This window comes from Pelophylax lessonae (genome assembly GCF_965119305.1).
Source record: "Pelophylax lessonae genome assembly, chromosome: 5".
NCBI classification, from domain to species: Eukaryota; Metazoa; Chordata; class Amphibia; order Anura; family Ranidae; genus Pelophylax; species Pelophylax lessonae.
In genome coordinates this window covers 413,270,036-413,293,157 of record NC_138772.1, presented here as the reverse complement: position 1 = coordinate 413,293,157, position 23,122 = coordinate 413,270,036, and the positions used below count along the sequence as shown (strand labels likewise).

Sequence of the window (23,122 nt, the reverse complement as noted above, 5' to 3'; positions counted from 1 at the left end):
AGTTCTACAAAAGACTTTAAGGAGGACACCCTATAAAAAAAATGACTAGCTCCTGTCTCCAAATTCATATCAGACTCCTACCCTTGATAAGGATCTGGTATGGACTTTGAGGGGGACCCCAGGCACACAGAAGTGGCATAGGATCCCCCCAAATTTTATACTAGATCCTTATAAAAGCATGCAGCCTGGCTGGCCAGGAAAGAGGAGGGGGAAGCGGCAGTGTGCCCTTACTCCTGAACCATACCATATATAGTTTCGGCATTTACAGAGTACCTTATGGGGGGGGGGGGGCACGCAAAGCCCCCACCCTTGGCCAGGTGCATATGCGAGTCTGTGGAGGGTGGAATTATCAGACTTTGGAAGCCTCCTTTAAAATAAGAGAGTCTCCAAATATCCAGTCCTCTCCTATGTGCATGAGTAAGGAGTGCATAGTACCCCTTGTTACTCATTACAATTAAAAATTGAATAGTGAATAAAAACACAGCACTGTGAAAAACTCCTTTTTATTGAAAAACCTCATGGCCTCCTGGTATAAGACCAATGTCAATCATTTTGTCCCGCAAAGTAAATCTAACATCACGATGAACGATGAGAAAAAAACAGCCGCTACTCCCGCCTCTTCTCTATCGACAAACCACAGCTACTCCTATAAAAAAAATGACAGTCCCTTGCTGGCTGGTAAATGTCAAAAACCACCAGGGGAATCCTGGGTGACATCATTGACCAAATATCTTTTCTTTTCTTGAAAGGACCTCACACATTTTTGGAAACAACCTATGAACATGGTATGAATTTTACAAACAAAAACAGAACTGTCATTTAGTGACAATAGTTTTTTTTTTTTTCTATGTCATGTCATGTCGTTTTTCCTTCCTTATCTGTTTAAAAGAGAAGTATGTTTTTTTTTTGTTTAAGGTCAGATGCTGCACCTGTCCCCACTAAGAACTAAGCGATCAAACATCGCCAATTGCACGGTTCTCACAGCTCCGTGAGCAGAGAGCTGCTGACTGTCAGTCACCGACTCTCTGCTCTGCCCCCCCTCCAGAGCCCACTGGAGCGCTGGGCTGTACAGCGGGTAGAAGGGGCCGGCTCAGGCTCTCAGAGGCTGATCTGGGTGCCTGTCCAGGCATTATGGGAGATCCTGACTCCATTGTCACAATTTTGCCTTACAGCAGGCCCAGCTCTATGACGTCAGCTGACAGCAGACCTCAGGTCACAGGAGTTCAGAACGAACTGCACTCCTGTGATCCACAGGAAAAATACAGTAAAATAATTTTGGCTGTACGTCTCCTTTATTAGCATACTGTAGCCTTGCTCTAATGTTCTTTTTTGCACTCCCCCATGCAGGTTCAATCAATGCAGTCTCTTGATTGTAGATGCATGATTATAGATGTATTAAACCAGCTGTTGCAAGATTTAAATGCAGATCCTGTAAAAAACAATTTGGGGTTCTTGGAAACCTCTTTTGGCATCAAATTCTCAGCTCTGGGGATGACTTTGCTGGGCTGGGCAGTTTTTGTACAAATTAGCAGTTATGGTAGATTGTTTTCATTTTAGTGGAGTTATTGATTTCAAACAATTTAGGCATCTTTTTAAATCCCTAAATTGACTCATAGGCAAGTACAACTTTCTTTCCAAGGGCTGTACAGAGCTCTATTGATCTTGGCATGATGACCCTACACCTGTCAATAGCAAAGGGAACACCATACCCTAGAAATCTGACATTTAAATAATACAGGTTCCAAATGCATACTCCTTAAGGAGGTTCTTTTCATTGGCACCTAATCTTGAAAATGTTGAACACCCGATTCTGAATACATGGATTTGAAGTGGTGATAAATGTAGAGGTTTACTTATTTTTTTTTACTATGACAAATCTGCCTTTTCTGTAGATCAGAATAAAAATGTAATTTGTGCCTGTTCAAAAATATTGAAAAAAAGCAATGATTTCCAAGGCATGTACTTACTTTACACATGACTGTAAATCCTTTTTTTGTGCGCCAAACGCCTTTGAAAAGCTGTGATATTATCACTGTGTTGCACATCAAGAGCAGACATGTGGGTGGAACCCAGCAGGACCGTCGAATACAGGCTGCCCACAGAGAACTACAGGTAGGTTGATACAGGACCAGTCACCTTGCATAAGGATAAAGAGCAGCAGGAAATGGTCTTTATTACAGGAAGCTCTTGCACAGGGGCTAATTGCAGGAGTTTTTTTTTTTTTTTACAGATGGCTCTTGTATTTATATGATATTTATTTAATCTGTATTCCAGATTTAAATTAGCTCATTGATGCTTAGTAAAACTCCTGTGTACCCAATAATATAAAGAAAAAAAATATGGAGGCTCCCATTGCTGGACTATGCTTCTGAAAATGCATGTTGCCTGTTTTTAATGCTAATCCTTTGGCCTACTTTCAGTAAATGACCTGGAAAAAATATGTAGACTAAAAAGATATTTTTATATGTTCCTTGAGTTTTGAAACTGTTGTCTTTAAATGAAAATATATTTCACTTCTCATATTGTCTTTTTTTTCCTTTTGAAGAACTTGGTTGATTCTTTGAGGAAGCAAATTATTGAGGAAGTCAGAGTCGCTCAGAATACACAGGTAAACCATTATAGATGGGTTTGGCAAAAGGAGGAACGCTAAATATATTTACTAATGACTGTGGCAGTTTTCATTGGCTTATTCAATGATGCAGTGAGGAATGTGAAAAGTTTCCAAATCATAGCAACCAATCAGCATTAATCTTTTCCTCATCTGACTGCTGTATACTGGCAGCTTTAGATCTTGCACTTTGGATATTAGTACAGTTTTTCATTTAGTTTTTTTACTTAAGGCCCGTACACACGTACCGATCGTCGGCCGACAGATCGGCCGACAAATGTTCACGGCTGGCGTGTTTGTTGTTTGTCTGTTGAAAAGTGCTCAAAACTTGCCCAGGACATTTGTCTGCCGACAGAAACTGACGTCACTACTTTCCACGCATGTTCGCCGCTACAAAAGAAGAAGTGAGTGTTTGGCCGTGACCCTTCTGGGCATCTCGCGCTGATTTCGGTAGCATTTGTTTGGTTGACGACATTTCGCTATTTTCCGAGACATCGTTCGAGAATTTATTATGGCGACCGTGAATTCGACCGTTGCTGTCGTTAGTGTTGGAGTTTTGGCTCTGAGACGACGTACGAGCAATAGGAAGAAGAAGCGGACCTCCTGGACGAAAAATTGGTTGCTTAACCGTGATCAATTTTCTCATATGTCCTTGCTGAGGGAGCTCCAGGAAAATAATCCTGATGACTTCAGGAATTATTTGAGGATGACGGATCCCATCTTTTACCGTCTTCTTGCCCTGGTGTCCCCCTATATTCTGAAGCAGGATACTTGTATGCGGCTTGCAATTACTCCTGAGCAAAGGTTAATTGCGACTTTGAGGTATCTTGCAACAGGGAGAAGCCTGCAGGATCTGAAGTTCACCACAGGCATCTCCCCCCAAGCACTTGGAGTCATCATCCCTGAGACCTGCTCTGCCATCATCAGGGTCTTGCAGAAGGACTATATCAAGGTATGTTTTATTTTTTACATTACATGTATTAGTCGTTTCACCCGAATTATGATGTTTTTGGATGTACAGCAATTGACACAGGCCATTATTTTGTAACTACCCTCTGTCTGCATGCACATAGTAGTAAAGATGTAGATTATCTTAACCATTTATAAAATTACCCACTAACCACCCCACCATTCTCTCCTATGTGTCCCTAAACGCATTGCCTGTTAACAGTATTTTGAATTTGTGTCATTTTATTACTTTCCCTCAAACAATTATTCCTTGGCCAATGTTTTATTACCTAGTTTATGATTTATCTTAAATACATCAGTCCATCCATTCCCACCTATGATTGTGTATGTTTATGTAATGATGTTAAAACCTTCACTGACCACAAGCCCTTATTGATGTATAAATGCCCAGTTTTACTTACCCATCCCCCCACCCACATGCTAAATCTCAAAGTCAGCATATACCAAAGCTCAAGCTCAGAGGTCTTCAAACTATGGCCCTCCAGTTGTTCAGGAACTACAATTTCCATCATGCCTAGTCATGTCTGTGAATGTCATAGAATTACAAGGCCTCATGGGATGTGTAGTTCTGCAACAGCTGGAGAGCCGTAGTTTGTAAATCTCTGCTCTAGCTGGTGAGTATAATGGGCCATACACACTATAAGATTGTCAGAACAATTTATCCTTCCGATTTACCAAAACCAAATAATATGAGGTCAAACAAACACTTTCAAATCCTATGCAATCTGGCAGGCACTTGCACTACATAGAAAAGGTAAATCTGCACGAAAAAGTCTTCAGAGAATCTTATAGTGTGTATGGCCCTTTACAATATAAGAACAATAGGAGGTTGAAAATAAATGTATGTAGATGTTACATCCCCAAATCCCAACGTTTGCCTTCCTGTTGTTTATATTTTTTAAAAGTTGCATAAGCATTTAACAGACAACTGTGTGTGTAATTAATAATGTGATGTGCTCAAGCACTAATTTTTTTTTTCCCCCACAGTTCCCTTCAAACGCAGAGGAATGGCTGGAGATTGCTGCTCAATTTCTGGAGAAGTGGAATTTTCCCAATTATGGGGGTGCTATTGATGGGAAGCACGTCCGCATTGTCCCCCCTCCGAATTCCGGCACATTTTATTATAATTATAAAGGATTTTTTAGTATAGTCATGCTAGCCATAGTTAATGCAAACTATGAGTTTATTTATTTGGATATTGGCAAAAATGGCCGCAATTCGGATGGGGGAGTTATTGAGCAGACGGAGTTCGCTCGTCGTCTTCATAACGGCACTCTGAACCTGCCATCCAGGGAGCAAACTGTTGAGGGTATGAGCTTTGTGTTTATCGCAGATGATGCTTTTGCGCTTGGGGAGCATCTCATGAAGCCCTACCCTCAGAGGAACCTCACCCCCGACCAAAGGATTTACAACTACCGGTTGTCCAGAGCTCGCAGAGTTGTGGAGAATGCCTTCGGGATAATGGCCAACCGGTTCCGGATATTCCTGACGTCCATACACCTGGCACTGTACAAAGTGGATAATGTGGTCTTGTTTTGCTGCATTTTGCACAACTTCCTACGCAGGAATGTACACAATTATGTATTGCAGCAACTGGATACTGACCCTGCTATGCCAGGTACAAGTGGAGAGGCCCAACCTCCTGACCAAGTGGAGTCCATGACGTCAATGCAAGTTGGACGGTCAGGATTGGCATCACACAGGGCCCGTCAGATCCGCCAGGAATATCTGGACTATTTCGTGGGGAGAGGAGCTGTGTCCTGGCAGCAATCACTGTCACACAACCAATAAACTTCATAAATAATTTCCTAACAAGATAAATGTCATAGATCTAAGATTTTTGAACACATTAAACAAAACTTGCAATGATTCTGTATTGTGGATTCTAATCATTTGGGCACATATGCCAAACATAATTTTTTGGGTTAATCATGTGTTATATATGTGTGACTTTGGAAGGGTTAATACATTCATCAGTGTGTTTCTTTACTGTAGTCTCTCACCAGCTGATCCAAAGTGATGATGGCCATGTGTTATTTTTGAGCCAGTTGTGTAAATACAAGGGCCTTCTGCACCCCACAAAATTTCCACAAACCCTGTCACATTGAGAACTAGGTCACACCCAAGGTTCATCTAATGTCACCTTACATTGGTGGTCATTGTCCAGAAGTTGCCCATACTATATATTTCATATAATACATTAGGGTATTAACAACGTACCTACACCTGTTATGTTGTGTTCATTTATGACATCCTTCTCACTGCCCACCAATGTTAGGATATGTCAGTGTTATGTGAAACTTGATCATTCTTCATCTCAAAGTGTTATATATATAGGTAATGGAAAGTGAACTAGAGCAACGAACAAGCAATACACTATAGATTACACTGATCTCCCTACACTGATTGCTACTGGCAATATCAATGCCATATTGAATCCTAGGACTGCTAGTACCTTGAGTGTTGAGTCACACTTATGCGATGCGGGAAGTCTGCGACTTTGCATCCTTCCTGCATCGCATAAGGCTGACCCGCCACTAACTTTTTCCACAGGATTGTATTACACAAGTGTGAAGCACTGTGTGATCCAATCCTGATACATCAGAAATAAAGGGTCATGTGCGACTTGTGTGCGTGTTCAGTGCGAATGTAGCCATACAAAGTGTATGTCTCAATTCGCACTGCACTCGCACAAAAGTCGCACATGATGCATTTATTCAGCTGCATCAGGATAGGATCGCACAGTCGTTCCCACTTGTATGATCCGATCCTGTATGAAATGTCAGATCGCACTGTGATATGCGTTAAAACTGTTGGGATCTTTAACATTTCATTGACACCTCCAGCAACTCGCATATGCCAGTGTCCAAAATGCTTTCATTAACATGTAAATATGTGAATAGGACAGCCATCATACATTTAGTGTTTCTTTACACAGCTTTAGACCTGGTCCATTCGCAGTGCCTACAGGCGAGAGGTTAAAAAAATTGAGGAGGCCATAAGGTCAGGAGCAGCTGCTGAAGAGATACCTGTACCACGGCTGTGGTATTTTGATAACCTCAGGTTCCTGGCAGACACATTGGAATCGAGGCCATCAATTTCCACGCTGCCTTCGTCTTCGGCAGAGGGCTCAGTGTCTGTTGATCCCAGCCAGGATGAAGATATCCTAGAGGGCAATTTGACTCAGGTATGGCATTTCACTATATATTGTCTTCTAAAAATGTAATCATGTAACAAAATTATAAGCTAAACCATAATTGACCCTTTATGTAAACTGGCATAGCAAGGGGTTGGCATGACAGGCAACCACCAGGGGCGCAGGCCAAGGGGGGTGGGTCGCAAAAACATTGGCATTGTTTTAGTGATTTTTTTAACAATCCACTCAGCCTGCACACCCCAGAACCCCCAGTTTGCAGGCGGATTCATGCAGGTGTAAAACATTGAGAGCTGCTTCATGCAGGTGTAAAACATTGAGAGCAGCTTAATGCAGCTTAAGAGCAGCTGAGCCAAAAGACCAGGAGACTGAGACTGCCTCTCACTGCATCCCCAGCACACCTCCGGTCTTACAAACACTGCTGCATCCCCAGCACACCTCCGGTCTTACAAACACTGCTGCATCCCCAGCACACCTCTGGTCTTACAAACACTGCTGCATCCCCAGCACACCTCCAGTCCTAACAAACACTGCTGGAGCCTCAGCATTCCTCTGGCTCAACCTATTTTAAAACAAAACTAACAAACTAACAGCTCCTGCAAATGATCCATCCATCCTTGCTTCCATGTCTCTGGTCTCTCACTCTGGGTCAGCAAGGCAGGTGGCTTCCTTATTCCTGTTTCCCTGCACTGCTTCACCCTCAATGCCCTACATCAAGCCCTCTGCAAGTTCTGGCCCCTCTCTCTCTGCAACCCCCCTCCTCTCTCTCTCACACCCCCTCTTTCTCTCCCTCTCTCTATCTCTCCCCCCTCTCTTTCTTGTTTTTCACACCTGAGACAATGATTGCCCACTAGAGAGCTCTACACTGGGCAAACAAGGGACAAATGAGAAACATTTAATGCCCTTTTAGATTTTTTTTTGGGGGGGGGGGGGGGGGGTTACATTTTTACATTGATCTTGGGGGGGGGGGGGTTGTTGCCAAATACAGCTCCTCAACAAGGGCACTGGAGACCCTAGATACGCCACTGAATGTAAAGTCTGCTATTTGTTCACAACAATATAACAAACATGCATTTTTATATACACTATAACATTCTAATCAATTGTTCATTTCATCAACAGGGAAGTATCACTGAGGAGGAGCCAGGTTGCAGCCAGGAGCCTGTGGACCCCTTGGAACTATTTCCAGCACCACCTCCTCCTGCCAAACGGAGGCAAAAGAGGAAGCACGTGGATGATATCACAGATGGATTCATACATGAGGCCACCATAGCCCTACGTAGGAAACCGGAGGCAAATGAGTCCTTCGGGAATATGACGGGCAAAATTTTAGGGCAGGTGGACCTCAAGCAGTGTCACTATGCCCGAAAAATTATTCTCGATGTGCTGCAAAAGGCGGAAAGGGCGTCCTTACAGAGCACAGCCACGCATGCGAGGAGCACCCATGCCCTCCACCTCCACAACAACCACCACCTCGCCAAATGCCACATGGCCAGTGGCAATATGGCCAGCAGGATCAAAACCTGCCCTCATGGCAGCCTGATTACAGTTATCAGCAATTATAATTTTTGTACCCTATTATTTATTTTACCCCTGTTTGTCATTTTCTAATTTAATTTAGTCCAAATTGACCTTTTTTATGTTTATTTTTTAAATACGGAGAGTATTAATGTTTTCATTTGTTTTTTCTGAGATCCAAAAAATAAAGAAAATTGGAAATAAAAAATGGCCTATCTGAATTTGTTAACATGTTTAATATTGTGCATAACCTGAAAAATATGTTTTATACATTAATTCATAAAAGAATAAAGGGTCATATCAATAGTTAGATCTTTGCTGTGAAAATACAAAAATAATGGTGAAGAGTTAAAATTAGTTAATTATAAAATTTGATATAACAGATAGAATAGACAAACATTATCTTCATCATAACAGAACACATGCCTTTTTATTAGAAAAGTATGGCATTATGAGCAGCATCTTCCTTCTTCTCACATTTATCAAGATGAGCATGTGCTCCGCATTTCACATATTTTTTGGACTGCCGCGAGCCGAAAGTTCTTTCTGGATAAAATGTTGAGTTTACTAGAGAAAATTCTTCCGGGACCTGATTTGGTTTGATCATGCGTGTTGGTATTTGTAGCTGTGTGTCGGCCGAATTCTGTACTGACTGGCGAACAATCGGCCGTTCTGGTGTCGGCATACAAAAATTTTAATGCTTGCATGACAGATTCTTGTCTGCAGAATGTGCGCTGACGGCTGTCGGAGGCATCATACTAACAAGTCTACAATCGGCAGATCGGTCATCGGCCGACGCTTGTCTGCCGACGATCGGTACGTGTGTACGGGCCTTTAGTCTCACACTTGCATCCCCCATTTCAAGGAATTTTACCCTTCAAAACATTTTGCTGCTTATTTTAGCTGTTGGCTGTTTTTTAATTTGTATATTCTTATCAGGCAAGAATAAATACACTTATAGCTGATAGACAGCAGAAAGAGAAGGAAAACAAGAAACTGAAAGAAGAATTGACTAAGATGGTGGAAGAGATTGAATTGCCGGTTGCTGAGTTGGAATCAGCAATCAGGAAGTTAACAGAAAATCATGCTCAGAAATCAGAGGTAATGTTCTCAGGGGGTATTGGCTTCATATTATACTAGGTTCGTGTTCGCAATTGTTTTTTAAGAGACTTTTGCATTATGGTTAGTGTTGAGCGAACACGGACTGTATTATTCGTGTTCGTACCGAATAATTGGATTTTTTGTACCCGAACACGGACACGGACACTTTACTGTATGTTCGGGTAAAAATCCGTGTTCGGTCGTTTTATTTCCGGGTTTTGCATGCTTTGGCGCTCTTTTCATGGCGGGCTTTCAACAGCCAATCAACAATCGTTTAACTGGTGTGCCTTAAGCCATCCCAGCCATGCCTGCAAATGTCTCAGTAGCTGTGATTGGCCGTCTGAAGCATGTGACCAAGTCTTTATAAGTTCGAGGCAGCCGCAGCGGCGTCATTATGCTGCTTAGATTCAGGGACAGAGCACACATCAACGTGCTGGCTGCTGATTAGGGAAAGATAGGCAGGAAAAAACCATTTGTGTCCGGATAGAATTGAGGGACAGGTCGGAGTGTTTAGGCAGGGCGAGTTGTAGGCATTTTAGGGATAGAGTCTGCTGAATTATAGGGTCAGTGTCTTCTACAAACTACAATCGATATTGCTGTGTGGGGGGTGGGGTCTGCACTCAATCCTGATCTACGATCTCTTCTCAATCCTGTTAGGGACAGAGTCTGCTGAATTTTAGGGAAACTGTGTTCTACAAACTACAATCGATATTGCTGTGTGGTGTGGGATTGGAGATAGGCAGGTGTCAGTGATCCACATCCATTTTTCTGTGTGTGAGCTGCAGTGAACACAATCTTTTTGGGCTGCAGTGAACACAATCTTTTTGGGCTGCAGTGAACACAATCTTTTTGGGCTGCAGTGAACACAATCTTTTTGGGCTGCAGTGAACACAATCTTTTTGGGGTGCAGTGAACAAAATCTTTTTGGGGTGCAGTGAACACAATCCTTTTTGGTGTGCAGTGAACACAATCTTTGTGGGGTGCAGTGAACAAAATCCTTTGTGGGGTGCAGTGAACACAATCTTTTTGGGGTGCAGTGAACAAAATCCTTTTTGGGGTGCAGTGAACAACATCCTTTTTGGGGTGCAGTGAACACAATCTTTTTGGGGTGCAGTGAACAAAATCCTTTGTGGGGTGCAGTGAACACAATCTTTTTGGGGTGCAGTGAACACAATCTTTTTGGGGTGGAGTGAACAACATCCTTTTTGGGGTGCAGTGAACAAAATCCTTTTTGGGGTGCAGTGAACAAAATCATTTTTGGGGTGCAGTGAACACAATCTTTTTGGGGTGCAGTGAACACAATCTTTGTGGGGTGCAGTGAACACAATCTTTTTGGGGTGGAGTGAACAACATCCTTTTTGGGGTGCAGTGAACAACATCCTTTTTGGGGTGCAGTGAACACAATCTTTTTGGGGTGCAGTGAACACAATCTTTGTGGGGTACAGTGAACAGAATCTTTGTGGGGTGCAGTGAACACAATCTTTGGGGGGTACAGTGAACACAATCTTTGTGAGGTGCAGTGAACACAATCTTTGTGGGGTGCAGTGAACACAATCTTTTTGGGGTGGAGTGAACAACATCCTTTTTGGGGTGCAGTGAACAAAATCCTTTTTGGGGTGCAGTGAACAAAATCATTTTTGGGGTGCAGTGAACACAATCTTTTTGGGGTGCAGTGAACACAATCTTTGTGGGGTGCAGTGAACACAATCTTTTTGGGGTGGAGTGAACAACATCCTTTTTGGGGTGCAGTGAACAACATCCTTTTTGGGGTGCAGTGAACACAATCTTTTTGGGGTGCAGTGAACACAATCTTTGTGGGGTACAGTGAACAGAATCTTTGTGGGGTGCAGTGAACACAATCTTTGGGGGGTACAGTGAACACAATCTTTGTGAGGTGCAGTGAACACAATCTTTGTGGGGTGCAGTGAACACAATCATTGTGGGGTGCAGTGAACTCAATCTTTGTGGGGTACAGTGAACACAATCTCATACTTCTGAAGGTTTGAGGGTGCTGCCTGTTCCATACTCCCCCTACTCCTCATCTAGCCTTTTAGGGGTACAAACAATAGTAATTGGGCCCTAGTGTGGTTGTGTACGTGTGATATACATACACTTTTTTGGGATCATATTTTCTATTCCGCTATTTAATCAAAAACCTTTGGGGATCAGTTAAATTGGGGGATAGTCTGTGTTGGTACGTGTGAGAGAGATCCACCTTTCCAAGTTGTTGGGGTTCATCTCATACTTCTGAAGGTTTGAGGGTGCTGCCTGTTCCATACTCCCCCTACTCCTAGCCTTTTAGGGGTACAAACAATAGTAATTGGGGCCTAGTGTGGTTGTGTACGTGTGATATACATACACTTTTTTGGGATCATATTTTCTATTCCGCTATTTAATCAAAAACCTTTGGGGATCAGTTAAATTGGGGGATAGTCTGTGTTGGTACGTGTGAGAGAGATCCACCTTTCCAAGTTGTTGGGGTTCATCTCATACTTCTGAAGGTTTGAGGGTGCTGCCTGTTCCATACTCCCCCTACTCCTAGCCTTTTAGGGGTACAAACAATAGTAATTGGGGCCTAGTGTGGTTGTGTACGTGTGATATACATACACTTTTTTGGGATCATATTTTCTATTCCGCTATTTAATCAAAAACCTTTGGGGATCAGTTAAATTGGGGGATAGTCTGTGTTGGTACGTGTGAGAGAGATCCACCTTTCCAAGTTGTTGGGGTTCATCTCATACTTCTGAAGGTTTGAGGGTGCTGCCTGTTCCATACTCCCCCTACTCCTAGCCTTTTAGGGGTACAAACAATAGTAATTGGGGCCTAGTGTGGTTGTGTACGTGTGATATACATACACTTTTTTGGGATCATATTTTCTATTCCGCTATTTAATCAAAAACCTTTGGGGATCAGTTAAATTGGGGGATAGTCTGTGTTGGTACGTGTGAGAGAGATCCACCTTTCCAAGTTGTTGGGGTTCATCTCATACTTCTGAAGGTTTGAGGGTGCTGCCTGTTCCATACTCCCCCTACTCCTAGCCTTTTAGGGGTACAAACAATAGTAATTGGGGCCTAGTGTGGTTGTGTACGTGTGATATACATACACTTTTTTGGGATCATATTTTCTATTCCGCTATTTAATCAAAAACCTTTGGGGATCAGTTAAATTGGGGGATAGTCTGTGTTGGTACGTGTGAGAGAGATCCACCTTTCCAAGTTGTTGGGGTTCATCTCATACTTCTGAAGGTTTGAGGGTGCTGCCTGTTCCATACTCCCCCTACTCCTAGCCTTTTAGGGGTACAAACAATAGTAATTGGGGCCTAGTGTGGTTGTGTACGTGTGATATACATACACTTTTTTGGGATCATATTTTCTATTCCGCTATTTAATCAAAAACCTTTGGGGATCAGTTAAATTGGGGGATAGTCTGTGTTGGTACGTGTGAGAGAGATCCACCTTTCCAAGTTGTTGGGGTTCATCTCATACTTCTGAAGGTTTGAGGGTGCTGCCTGTTCCATACTCCCCCTACTCCTAGCCTTTTAGGGGTACAAACAATAGTAATTGGGGCCTAGTGTGGTTGTGTACGTGTGATATACATACACTTTTTTGGGATCATATTTTCTATTCCGCTATTTAATCAAAAACCTTTGGGGATCAGTTAAATTGGGGGATAGTCTGTGTTGGTACGTGTGAGAGAGATCCACCTTTCCAAGTTGTTGGGGTTCATCTCATACTTCTGAAGGTTTGAGGGTGCTGCCTGTTCCATACTCCCCCTACTCCTAGCCTTTTAGGGGTACAAACAATAGTAATTGGGGCCTAGTGTGGTTGTGTACGTGTGATATACATACACTTTTTTGGGATCATATTTTCTATTCCGCTATTTAATCAAAAACCTTTGGGGATCAGTTAAATTGGGGGATAGTCTGTGTTGGTACGTGTGAGAGAGATCCACCTTTCCAAGTTGTTGGGGTTCATCTCATACTTCTGAAGGTTTGAGGGTGCTGCCTGTTCCATACTCCCCCTACTCCTAGCCTTTTAGGGGTACAAACAATAGTAATTGGGGCCTAGTGTGGTTGTGTACGTGTGATATACATACACTTTTTTGGGATCATATTTTCTATTCCGCTATTTAATCAAAAACCTTTGGGGATCAGTTAAATTGGGGGATAGTCTGTGTTGGTACGTGTGAGAGAGATCCACCTTTCCAAGTTGTTGGGGTTCATCTCATACTTCTGAAGGTTTGAGGGTGCTGCCTGTTCCATACTCCCCCTACTCCTAGCCTTTTAGGGGTACAAACAATAGTAATTGGGGCCTAGTGTGGTTGTGTACGTGTGATATACATACACTTTTTTGGGATCATATTTTCTATTCCGCTATTTAATCAAAAACCTTTGGGGATCAGTTAAATTGGGGGATAGTCTGTGTTGGTACGTGTGAGAGAGATCCACCTTTCCAAGTTGTTGGGGTTCATCTCATACTTCTGAAGGTTTGAGGGTGCTGCCTGTTCCATACTCCCCCTACTCCTCATCTAGCCTTTTAGGGGTACAAACAATAGTAATTGGGGCCTAGTGTGGTTGTGTACGTGCGAGATACATACACTTTTTTTGATCATATTTCCCATTCCGCTATTCAATAAAAACCTTTGAGGATCAATTGAATTGCGGGATAGTCTGTGTCGGTACGTGTGAGAGAGATCCACCTTTCCAAGTTGTTGGGGTTCATCTCATACTTCTGAAGGTTTGAGGGTGCTGCCTGTTCCATACTCCCCCTACTCCTCATCTAGCCTTTTAGGGGTACAAACAATAGTAATTGGGGCCTAGTGTGGTTGTGTACGTGTGATATACATACACTTTTTTTGGATCATATTTTCTATTCCGCTATTCAATAAAAACCTTTCTAGGGCAAGATCTTAAATTACAGAAATATGAGGAGACCGTCAAATAAGGGCCGTGGCCTGGGTCGTGGTGCTGCTGGTAGAGCTCCTGTTGCAAGGAGAGGACATGGTCGATCTGTGCCAGCTACACGCACAAGTGAAACACCTTCCTCAAGTGTGAGTAGGCGACAGAACCTGCATCAGTATTTGGTAGGGCATCAAACGCCCCTAGAAGTGATGAGGCCAGAACAAGTTGAGGCGATAGTAGATTGGTTTGCTGCTGACAGTGCCTCCAGTTCCTTCACATTGTCTCCCACCCAGTCTACTGCAGAAAGGTCAGAGTTGGCACCTGCAGCCAATGTCCAACCGTCTTTCACCTCACCCCCTTGCAAATCAGGCCAGCAGTCTGAGCCCCAAGCCATACAGCAGTCTCTTATTCTTTTTGAGGACTCTGTCAGCAGGGTTTCCCAGGGCCATCCACCTAGCCCTGCCCCAGAAGTGGAAGAGATTGAGTGCAGCGATGCCCAACCACTTATTTCTCAAGATGAGTACATGCAAGGATCATCGCAGCACGTCTCCGATGATGACGAAACGCAGGTGCCAACTGCTGCGGCGTTCAGCATTGTGGAGACCGACAAGGAGGGCAGGGGTGAAGACTGGGTGGAAGATGATGTGGAGGACGATGAGGTCCTCGACCCCACATGGAATGAACGTCATGCAGGTGACCTGAGTAGTTTGGAGGAAGAGGCGGTGGTCGCACAGAGCCACCAGCACAGCAGAAGAGGGAGCAGGGTGCAGAAGCGGAGCGGCCGTGCCCTAGACACTACGCCCGCTACTGCCCAACGCAGCAAGGGAACGAGCGCACCAAAGTCAGCTCAAAGGAGTTCTCTAGCGTGGAAGTTCTTTAGAAAATGTGCTGATGACAGGACACGAGTGGTTTGCACCCTGTGCAATCAGAGCTTGAAGCGAGGCATGAACCTTCTCAACCTGAGCACAACCTGCATGATCAGGCATCTAAGTGCAAAGCACGAGCTGCAGTGGAGTACACACCTTCAAAACCAAGAAACGTCTCTGGCTCATCCTGCTTCCTCTTCTGCTGCAGTCTCGGCCGCTCCAGCCACATCTGTAGTGATACCGGCACCTGCCACCCCGCAAACAGACGATCTGTCAGCAACACCACCACCTGGGTCACCAACAACCATCTCCACAATGTCCCGTGGAAGCGTTCAGCTTTCCATCTCCCAAACACTTGAGAAGAAGAGGAAGTACCCCCCTACCCACCCGCGATCCCTGGCCCTGAATGCCAGCATTTCAAAATTATTGGCCTTTGAAATGCTGTCATTCCGTCTGGTGGAGACGCACAGTTTTAAAAACCTTATGTCGGTGGCTGTCCCACAGTACGTCGTGCCCAGCCGCCACTACTTTTCCAGGCAAGCCATCCCTTCCCTGCACAACCAAGTGGGGGAAAATATCAGGTGTGCACTGCGCAACGCCATCTGTGCCAAGGTCCACCTAACTACGGATACGTGGACCAGTAAGCACGGTCAGGGGCGTTATATCTCCCTAACGGCACACTGGGTAAATGCAGTGGCGGATGGGCCTGAGGCGGATAGCAATTTGGCGCATGTCCTTCCACCACCGAGGATTGCAGGGCGCTTCAGTTTGCCTCCTGTTCGTAACTCCTCCTACTCCGCTTCCTCATCCTCTACCGCCTCCTCATCCGGACAGCGTAACACCTTCACCACCAACTTCAGCACGGCCAGGGGTAAACGACAGCAGGCAGTTTTACAACTTGCCTGTTTGGGGGACAAACCACACACCGCGCAGGAGTTGTGGAGGAGCATGGAACAGCAGACAAATGAGTGGTTGCTGCCAGCGAGCCTCAAGCCCGGCCTGGTGGTGTATGATAACGGGCGAAATCTCATAGCAGCTCTGGGCCTAGCCGGTTTGACGCACATCCCTTGCCTGGCGCATGTGCTGAATTTGGTGGTGCAGAGGTTCCTTAAAAACTACCCCGATATGTCAGAGCTGCTGCAGAAAGTGCGGGCCGTTTGTGCGCACTTTCGGCGTTCTCACCCTGCTGCTGCTCGCCTGGCAGCGCTGCAGCGTAACTTCGGCCTTCCCGCTCACCGCCTCATATGTGACGTGCCCACAAGGTGGAACTCCACCTTGCACATGCTGGAAAGACTGTGCGAGCAGCAGCAGGCCATAGTGGAGTTTCAGCTGCAGCACGCACGCGTGAGTCGCTCTGCGGAACAGCACCACTTCACCACCAATAACTGGGCCTCCATGCGAGACCTGTGTGCCTTGTTGCGCTGTTTTGAGTACTCCACCAACATGGCCAGTGGCAATGACGCCGTTCTCAGCTTAACTATCCCACTTCTATGCCTCCTTGAAAAAACAATTCGGGCGATGATGGAAGAGGATGTGGCACAGGATGAGGAGGAGGAGGAGGATGAAGAGGTAACATTTCCAAGGCTTTCAGGGCAGTCATTCGCAAGGGGCTCCGAGGGTGGGTTCCTGCACACGCAAACGCCAGGGACGCAATTGTCCAGCAGGGGCACAGTTCTGGAGGATGAGGAGGATGAGGAGGAGGAGGAGCTGGAGGAGGAGATGGAACCATGTTCACAGCAGGGTGGCACCCAGGCCAGCTCATGGCCATCACTGGTGCGTGGCTGGGGGGATACAGAGGACACGGACGATACACCTCCCACAGAGGACAGCCTTTCGTCGCCTCTGGGCAGCCTGGCACACATGAGCGATTACATGCTGCAGTGTCTCCACAACGACCGCCGAGTTGCCCACATTCTAACTTGTGCTGATTACTGGGTGGCCACGCTGCTGGATCCCCGTTACAAGGACAACGTACCGTCCTTAATTCACTCACTGGAGCGCGATCGCAAGATGCGCGAGTACAAGCGCACGCTGGTAGACGCCATGCTGCTGGCATTCCCATCTGACAGCGGGGCCACAGTGGAAGCACAAGGCAGAGGAGGAGGAGGAGGAGGTCGCCAACGCAACCAGGGCACCGCCAGCACCTCAGAAGGCAGGGTTAGCATGGCCGAAATGTGGAAAAGCTTTGTCAGCACGCCACAACAAACAGCAGCACCAGCAGCTCAGATGGAACGTCTTAGCAGGAGGCAGCATTTTACCAACATGGTGGAGCAGTATGTGTGCACACGCCTACATGTAGTGAATGACGGGTCTGCCCCCTTCAACTTCTGGGTCTCCAAATTGGGCACATGGCCTGAGCTTGCCCTTTACGCCTTGGAGGTGCTGGCGTGCCCTGCAGCCAGTGTATTATCTGAACGGGAATTTAGCACGGCTGGGGGCGTTATAACAGACAAGCGCAGCCGCCTGTCCAGAGACAATGTGGACAAGCTCACGTTCATTAAAATGAACCAGGCATGGATCCCACGGGACTTTTCCGTACCTTATGCAGAATAGCAATGGATACCGACCTTACCCACCCATTGTTCCATTTTTGCTCTTTCTCACTCTTTTGGGGTGTACCCTCATTTAAAATTTTTGAAAAGAAGCAGTGTTGGCTACCTCGTCCTCCTCCTCAGGGCCAGATTAATGTAGGGGCTATTGGAGCTGCAGCTCCAGGCCCCTACCTTTTATATAGGCCCCGGGTTGGCCATATTCACTGTTACCGCTCTTCTGTCACTTGTAAACACAGAAGTCTGGCTTCTATGCTCGCTTCCCCAGGCAGCACCCTCAGAACCTCCCCACACAGCGTGAAGGCCGGACAAGGAGGGACAGTTGGCGATGCATGGATGTGTTTATGGGCTTCAGAGACAGCATCCCATGTTGAATTAGGCATGCATGGCTGCACCCTTCCTCCTCTGGGTGCATGGCAAGGCACGGCCCTTAAGGCCCTTCAAAATCCTCAGCACCAAGCCCATGATGCTGTTAATCCGGCCCTGGTCCTCCTCCACCGCCGCTTCCACCTACACCGCCCATAGGTGTGCGCAGCCTATTGCATTAAGGTGTGCACCCCAAAGTTGAAATACACATGCATGTGTTTGCCAGCAGGGAGAGTAATGTATCGGGGCCATGTACCTGTAGGCAAGGAGAAATAGAGCAGAGCAGGTCCCAGGGAGATCTTTCCCATCTCCTCACTGGCAATGCTATGTGCCCTAGGTGATTAGGGTGTGCCCAGGCACACCCAGCACACCCTGTGCGCACGCCTATGTCACCGCCACATCCACCACCACCTCAACCTCCCTCCTACTCCATATGGGCCTCGTCCTTCAGAGATGAAGAAGAACATTGTTTTATTTTTCTGTTTTTTTTTTGTTGTTTTAAGTTATTTCCCTATCCACATTTGTTTGCAGAGCACTTGCCATGCTCTTAATTACGTTTTGCTGCCATTTGCAGCACTCTAGCCCTTTCCTTTGGTGTTTTAGAGCCATTTTAGTGCCTTAAAGTTCGGGTCCCCATTGACTTCAATGGGGTTCGGTGTCCGGGAAAAGTTCGGTAAAAGTCCGGGACACGGACCCGGACTTTTTTTTAAAGTTCGGCCGAACCCGTCGAACACGGACATCTAGGTGTTCGCTCAACCCTAATTATGGTGACAAAAAACTGATCTCCAGGTAGATGTAAAATACATAAGTTAGCACTGCTCCGCATTTATCACTACATTATCACTACAAAATTCGTTTTTTTTTTTAAAGCTGGCCACAGAGGGAATGAAATTTTGTTAGCAGGGACCAGATATATTTCGGTCAATCCGTGGCTGTTCCCCCTTGACAAAAGTTGAACTAACAGTAATAGTAGAAAGACTATGCAGAGTCAAGAGGCGCCTGATGTGGTTGAGCTACATGTGATCCACTGAAATGACACAAGAATGTTTCCCAAGAGGAGCTCACTACCAGCTGATGCTGGACACCAATTTTATCACCTTGAACTGAGGAAGTGACAGTTTAAAGCCATGAAACGCGTTTTATTCAGTGAAAAAAGTAATTGGATGTTTTACTAAAGTAGAGGACTCATGCCTATCCTTTGAACAACCACATCGGGTAGCTTTGCCAATCGAACTACCTAAGGGGTGTCTCTTTCTACCACTTCTTCCATCCATCTGAGAACCCTCACAGAGCACACAGGATGGGAATGGCCGAAGTATGGAGAGTGACCACACTGGCCTTGGGTGGAGACAGGTTTTCTCTACCCGCGCTGTAGGAAGGCCAGGTGTTCTCCCCTAGCTAGGTGACCGCAACCTCAACAGTTGAGGGTCCATTTTGACCTTTTTTCCTTTTATTGTGGAAACACTATATCCTTGTTTTTGAATGAATCTACTACTCTATAAGGGCCTTCCACCTCCCTCACTTTTATTTTCGATGGAAAATCTGAGCTTTACCAGAAACCCCTGGCCAGCTCCTCCCGATCATTCAGTCCGTGATCTACCACCACACCCCAGACCTTGATCAAACAGTCAACTTTTGTAAAATGGATGTTGGAAAGTTTTCGATTTATGGCTGCAACGCTGATCAGTGTTTTCTGTCAGCAGAAAAGTCTCTGCTGTCCAAATACAATAGCACAGCACTGCAGGGAGGATTCCTCCATCCACCAGACTTGTTTGGATGGGGAAGTCAGTTTTTATTTTTTTTCCATCAGCCCTCTTTTGAAAGAGAAAAAAACAACCCATCTATGGCCAGCTTAAGTATCCAAACCTGACTTGGTATCAGCCTCTTGCTGTCATGTACAGCTAAGTTCCGATTGGGAAAAAGAGAATCAGAACAAGGAACCAATCATTTTTTTCTATAGTCCTCATGGGATAACAAGGAATATGCTGAGAGGAGGAGAAAGCAGAATAACAGAGAATTTGTCTGCTGCTTTTCTCTTTTCACAGGCTTGGGGAGGGGCAAGACTTGTAATGTACGTGTTACTTAACTGGAACAGAGAATACTGCCCTATAAGACAGGGCTGCTCTATGTGGAAGAGCTGTGTAAATTTCAGAATTGATGGACAAAAGTACATATCCTTTACCAGTTAAAACAACACCTTTACTGTATGTAATTAGTTGTCTGAAGTTTAGCATTAGCAAATACAATAACATTCTATTTCAAGGTAATCATTTATTTAAAACCCCAAAGCCTTTAGTACCACCGCCTGGTTATGGTCTGCATTCCCTGTGATGAGGGTTTTGTGGAACTGCCCTGTCTAAGTAACCAAAGCCCTTCAACAAGAGTGCAAAAAAGAAAATAGTGAAGGCTGTGTTGTTGCGTGTGTGCTTTGTTGCAGCAAATGTGTGCTGTGGAAGTGTCTGTACGGTCAACAAGCATTTTCTGTACTTGCTAAAAATGTGCTTAACCTGAACAACAAAAATGAAATCAGTTACCACACCTATGGACTGATATACTGCAATATATCGTCATTGAATTTTGAACTGCTTTAACAGCTAGTAAGATGTTTGATTTTAAGTCATACCTGAGATTGTTTTTAAGCTGTTAGGTCTTACATTTGTCTCCATGAGGACATATACATACCTATCATTGTATAGGCGTCCTATTTTCTCTTTTGCTGTAGACCGTTAATTCTGTAGTTCTACATAGTAAGGTGTCATTTTGTTTTCAAAAAAGAAAGAGGGGGAATCAAAACTAAAATACACATGAATCAGGGGGAAACTTCTATGCCAGATTGAGCCCTGGTTCACTAATTGGGTGCAAATTTAAAGCAGTAGACGGTGAGAAATCGCTTTGCGATTTTTTTTTATTTTACATGCAAATGCTGCTTAGCATGTGCAGTTTCCCTGCAAATGTTTAGGTGCGAATTTGAGGGGAATGGTCACCTCTGCGATTATATTTCTACAGGACCAGATTTAATTTGCAGTCCAATGTTCACATCACTGCAAATTCAATCTGGTCCTATAGAAGTCTATGGAACTGAGGATCGCACCGAACTAAATTCGCATAAGACTCTTTTTTGAACTGGATCAAATTCGCAATGCAAATATGTGAACAGCCTTCATTGGAACTAATGCTTTTTTATATGACATTTGAATCTATGCTTTTTGGATCACATCTGTCCCATATAGGATTTGCATAAATGTATGAAGGGGCCAAAGCCTGGTAGTTAATAAGAGGGCAAACAAAGCTTTGATTTTTCATCGAAAAAGATATGAACATGTCGATTTAAAAGGATAAGGGAACCACATATTACATATTTATTTTCTTTGTGATGTGTTTTTCTCCTTGTTTGTATGCAGTTTTCCCTGTTTGTACAATGTAATTCTGTAAAACACAATATATACTGGTAGAGCTACATAATCAGATTGCACATTCATACAGTGCATAGGTGTTCTGCGTCATAGTAATTTGTATAATTTTATGTTACAACATTTTCCAGATAGGAAAGAACAGTTTTGGTAGAATATGTTAGATTTATATTGTAATTGATGCATAAATTACATAGTATATAAGGACTCATTTGTGTGGATGACAGGAGAAACTGCTTTTAGGTTGACATCCAAGGCCTGAAGTAAGTATGGAGTTAACAAATGGGTAGTGAATTTGCTGAAGTGGCAAAATGGACAAAAGTGTGGAAATTGCAGTTCAGTGAAAAAAGGTTCAAAACTATGCACTTGAATAAGAAAACTCAAAAGACAAGCTATAGGATTAATGACACTGTGTCAACTGCCTGTCACATTATGTCAGATTAAGCTACTGCATATAAGACGTGGATTGCATTAGTGCATAAGACAAGTAATGTGTTCTGTTGTACATACAATTTCAGACTCAGTGGCAGAGATGAGCAAAGTTTTGAAAATTAACCCTGCTGGCAATCCTCCCAATCCACAGATAACGATCCTTTCCACTGCTTTACATATTATCAGTATGCCTTGTTTTACTTTCAATAGATTTTATTGTTGTTTTTACGTGGATTCATTCAACTTTAAAGGAATAACCAATAAATGTAAGATTACAATAAGTAGGAAAATCAACTTGTGCCTAAAATTGAAACAACATAATTGTCAACTGGTAATACGTTTACAGTTTTTTTTTTACCCAACCTTATTTTAGAATATAAACATTGTAAATATACATACAGTATGTATGTAGAATTGTGCACATTGTAAAGTACACATGATCTTAGGTGGAAGGATAATCTTAAGAAAACATTATTGCAACTATGATGCAATTATCCAATCTGCCATGTTTTACATTTTTTTTTATAAATGAAAATGATTCTAAAGCAAAGAATTTAACAAAAAAAACAAAACAAACATATTACACTTACCTGTAATGGTTTTGCACAGTCCAGATCCTCTTCTTTTTGGGTCCCCTGCTGGCAGTCCTGGCTCCTCCCCCCTGCCGAGTGCCCCCAATAGCAAGGCTTTTGCTATAGTGTCACTCGAGCAGGCTCGCTCCCGAGCTCCGCTCTGTGTGTTTATTCACACAGAATGTGGCTCGGCCATGCCCCCACTCTCACCTCACTGCGCTGGCTGTTGACCTGGGAGAGCTGCTGCTCTCATGCACATTGCTGGATCCACATGGGTCTCAGGTAAGTATAAGGGGGGGGGGCTGGGGGGAGAACTGCACCCAGTAGTTTTTATTTAACTTAATGCATAGGATGCATTAAGGTTTAAAAACCTTGAGCCTTTAAAAACACTTTAAAATGATTGTAAAGGCTTGATAGCCTTGGACACAGAATGGAAAAAAGGAGCTGTGACTTGGCTTGGGTGCCCCCATACCAAGCTGTTTTCTGTGGGGGCACTCAACAGGAGGAAGGGGCAAGGAGCACAGAAGAGGGGCCCGAGCAGAGGAGGATCCAGGCCCCTCTATGCAAAACCAACTTTGTTCTTTTCTTTGGCATGAACCAGTAAAAGATTTTACTATTGTGCACAAATGTTCTGGCCCACATTTCTATGCTCATGGGTGTCTTGCCTAGTCTAAATG

The 23,122-nt window shown here is 44.4% G+C and overlaps 1 protein-coding gene across 1 annotated transcript in view; it reads left to right on the top strand.

The window, feature by feature from the left end:
- Positions 1–23,122, top strand: part of CCDC178 (coiled-coil domain containing 178) — a 433,474-nt gene that overhangs the window by 123,906 nt on the left and 286,446 nt on the right. The window contains exons 13-14 of the mRNA XM_082258686.1: positions 2,546–2,608; positions 9,189–9,350. Of these exons, the coding sequence (XP_082114812.1) occupies positions 2,546–2,608; positions 9,189–9,350 (225 nt within the window). The remainder of the gene's footprint in view (positions 1–2,545; positions 2,609–9,188; positions 9,351–23,122) is intronic.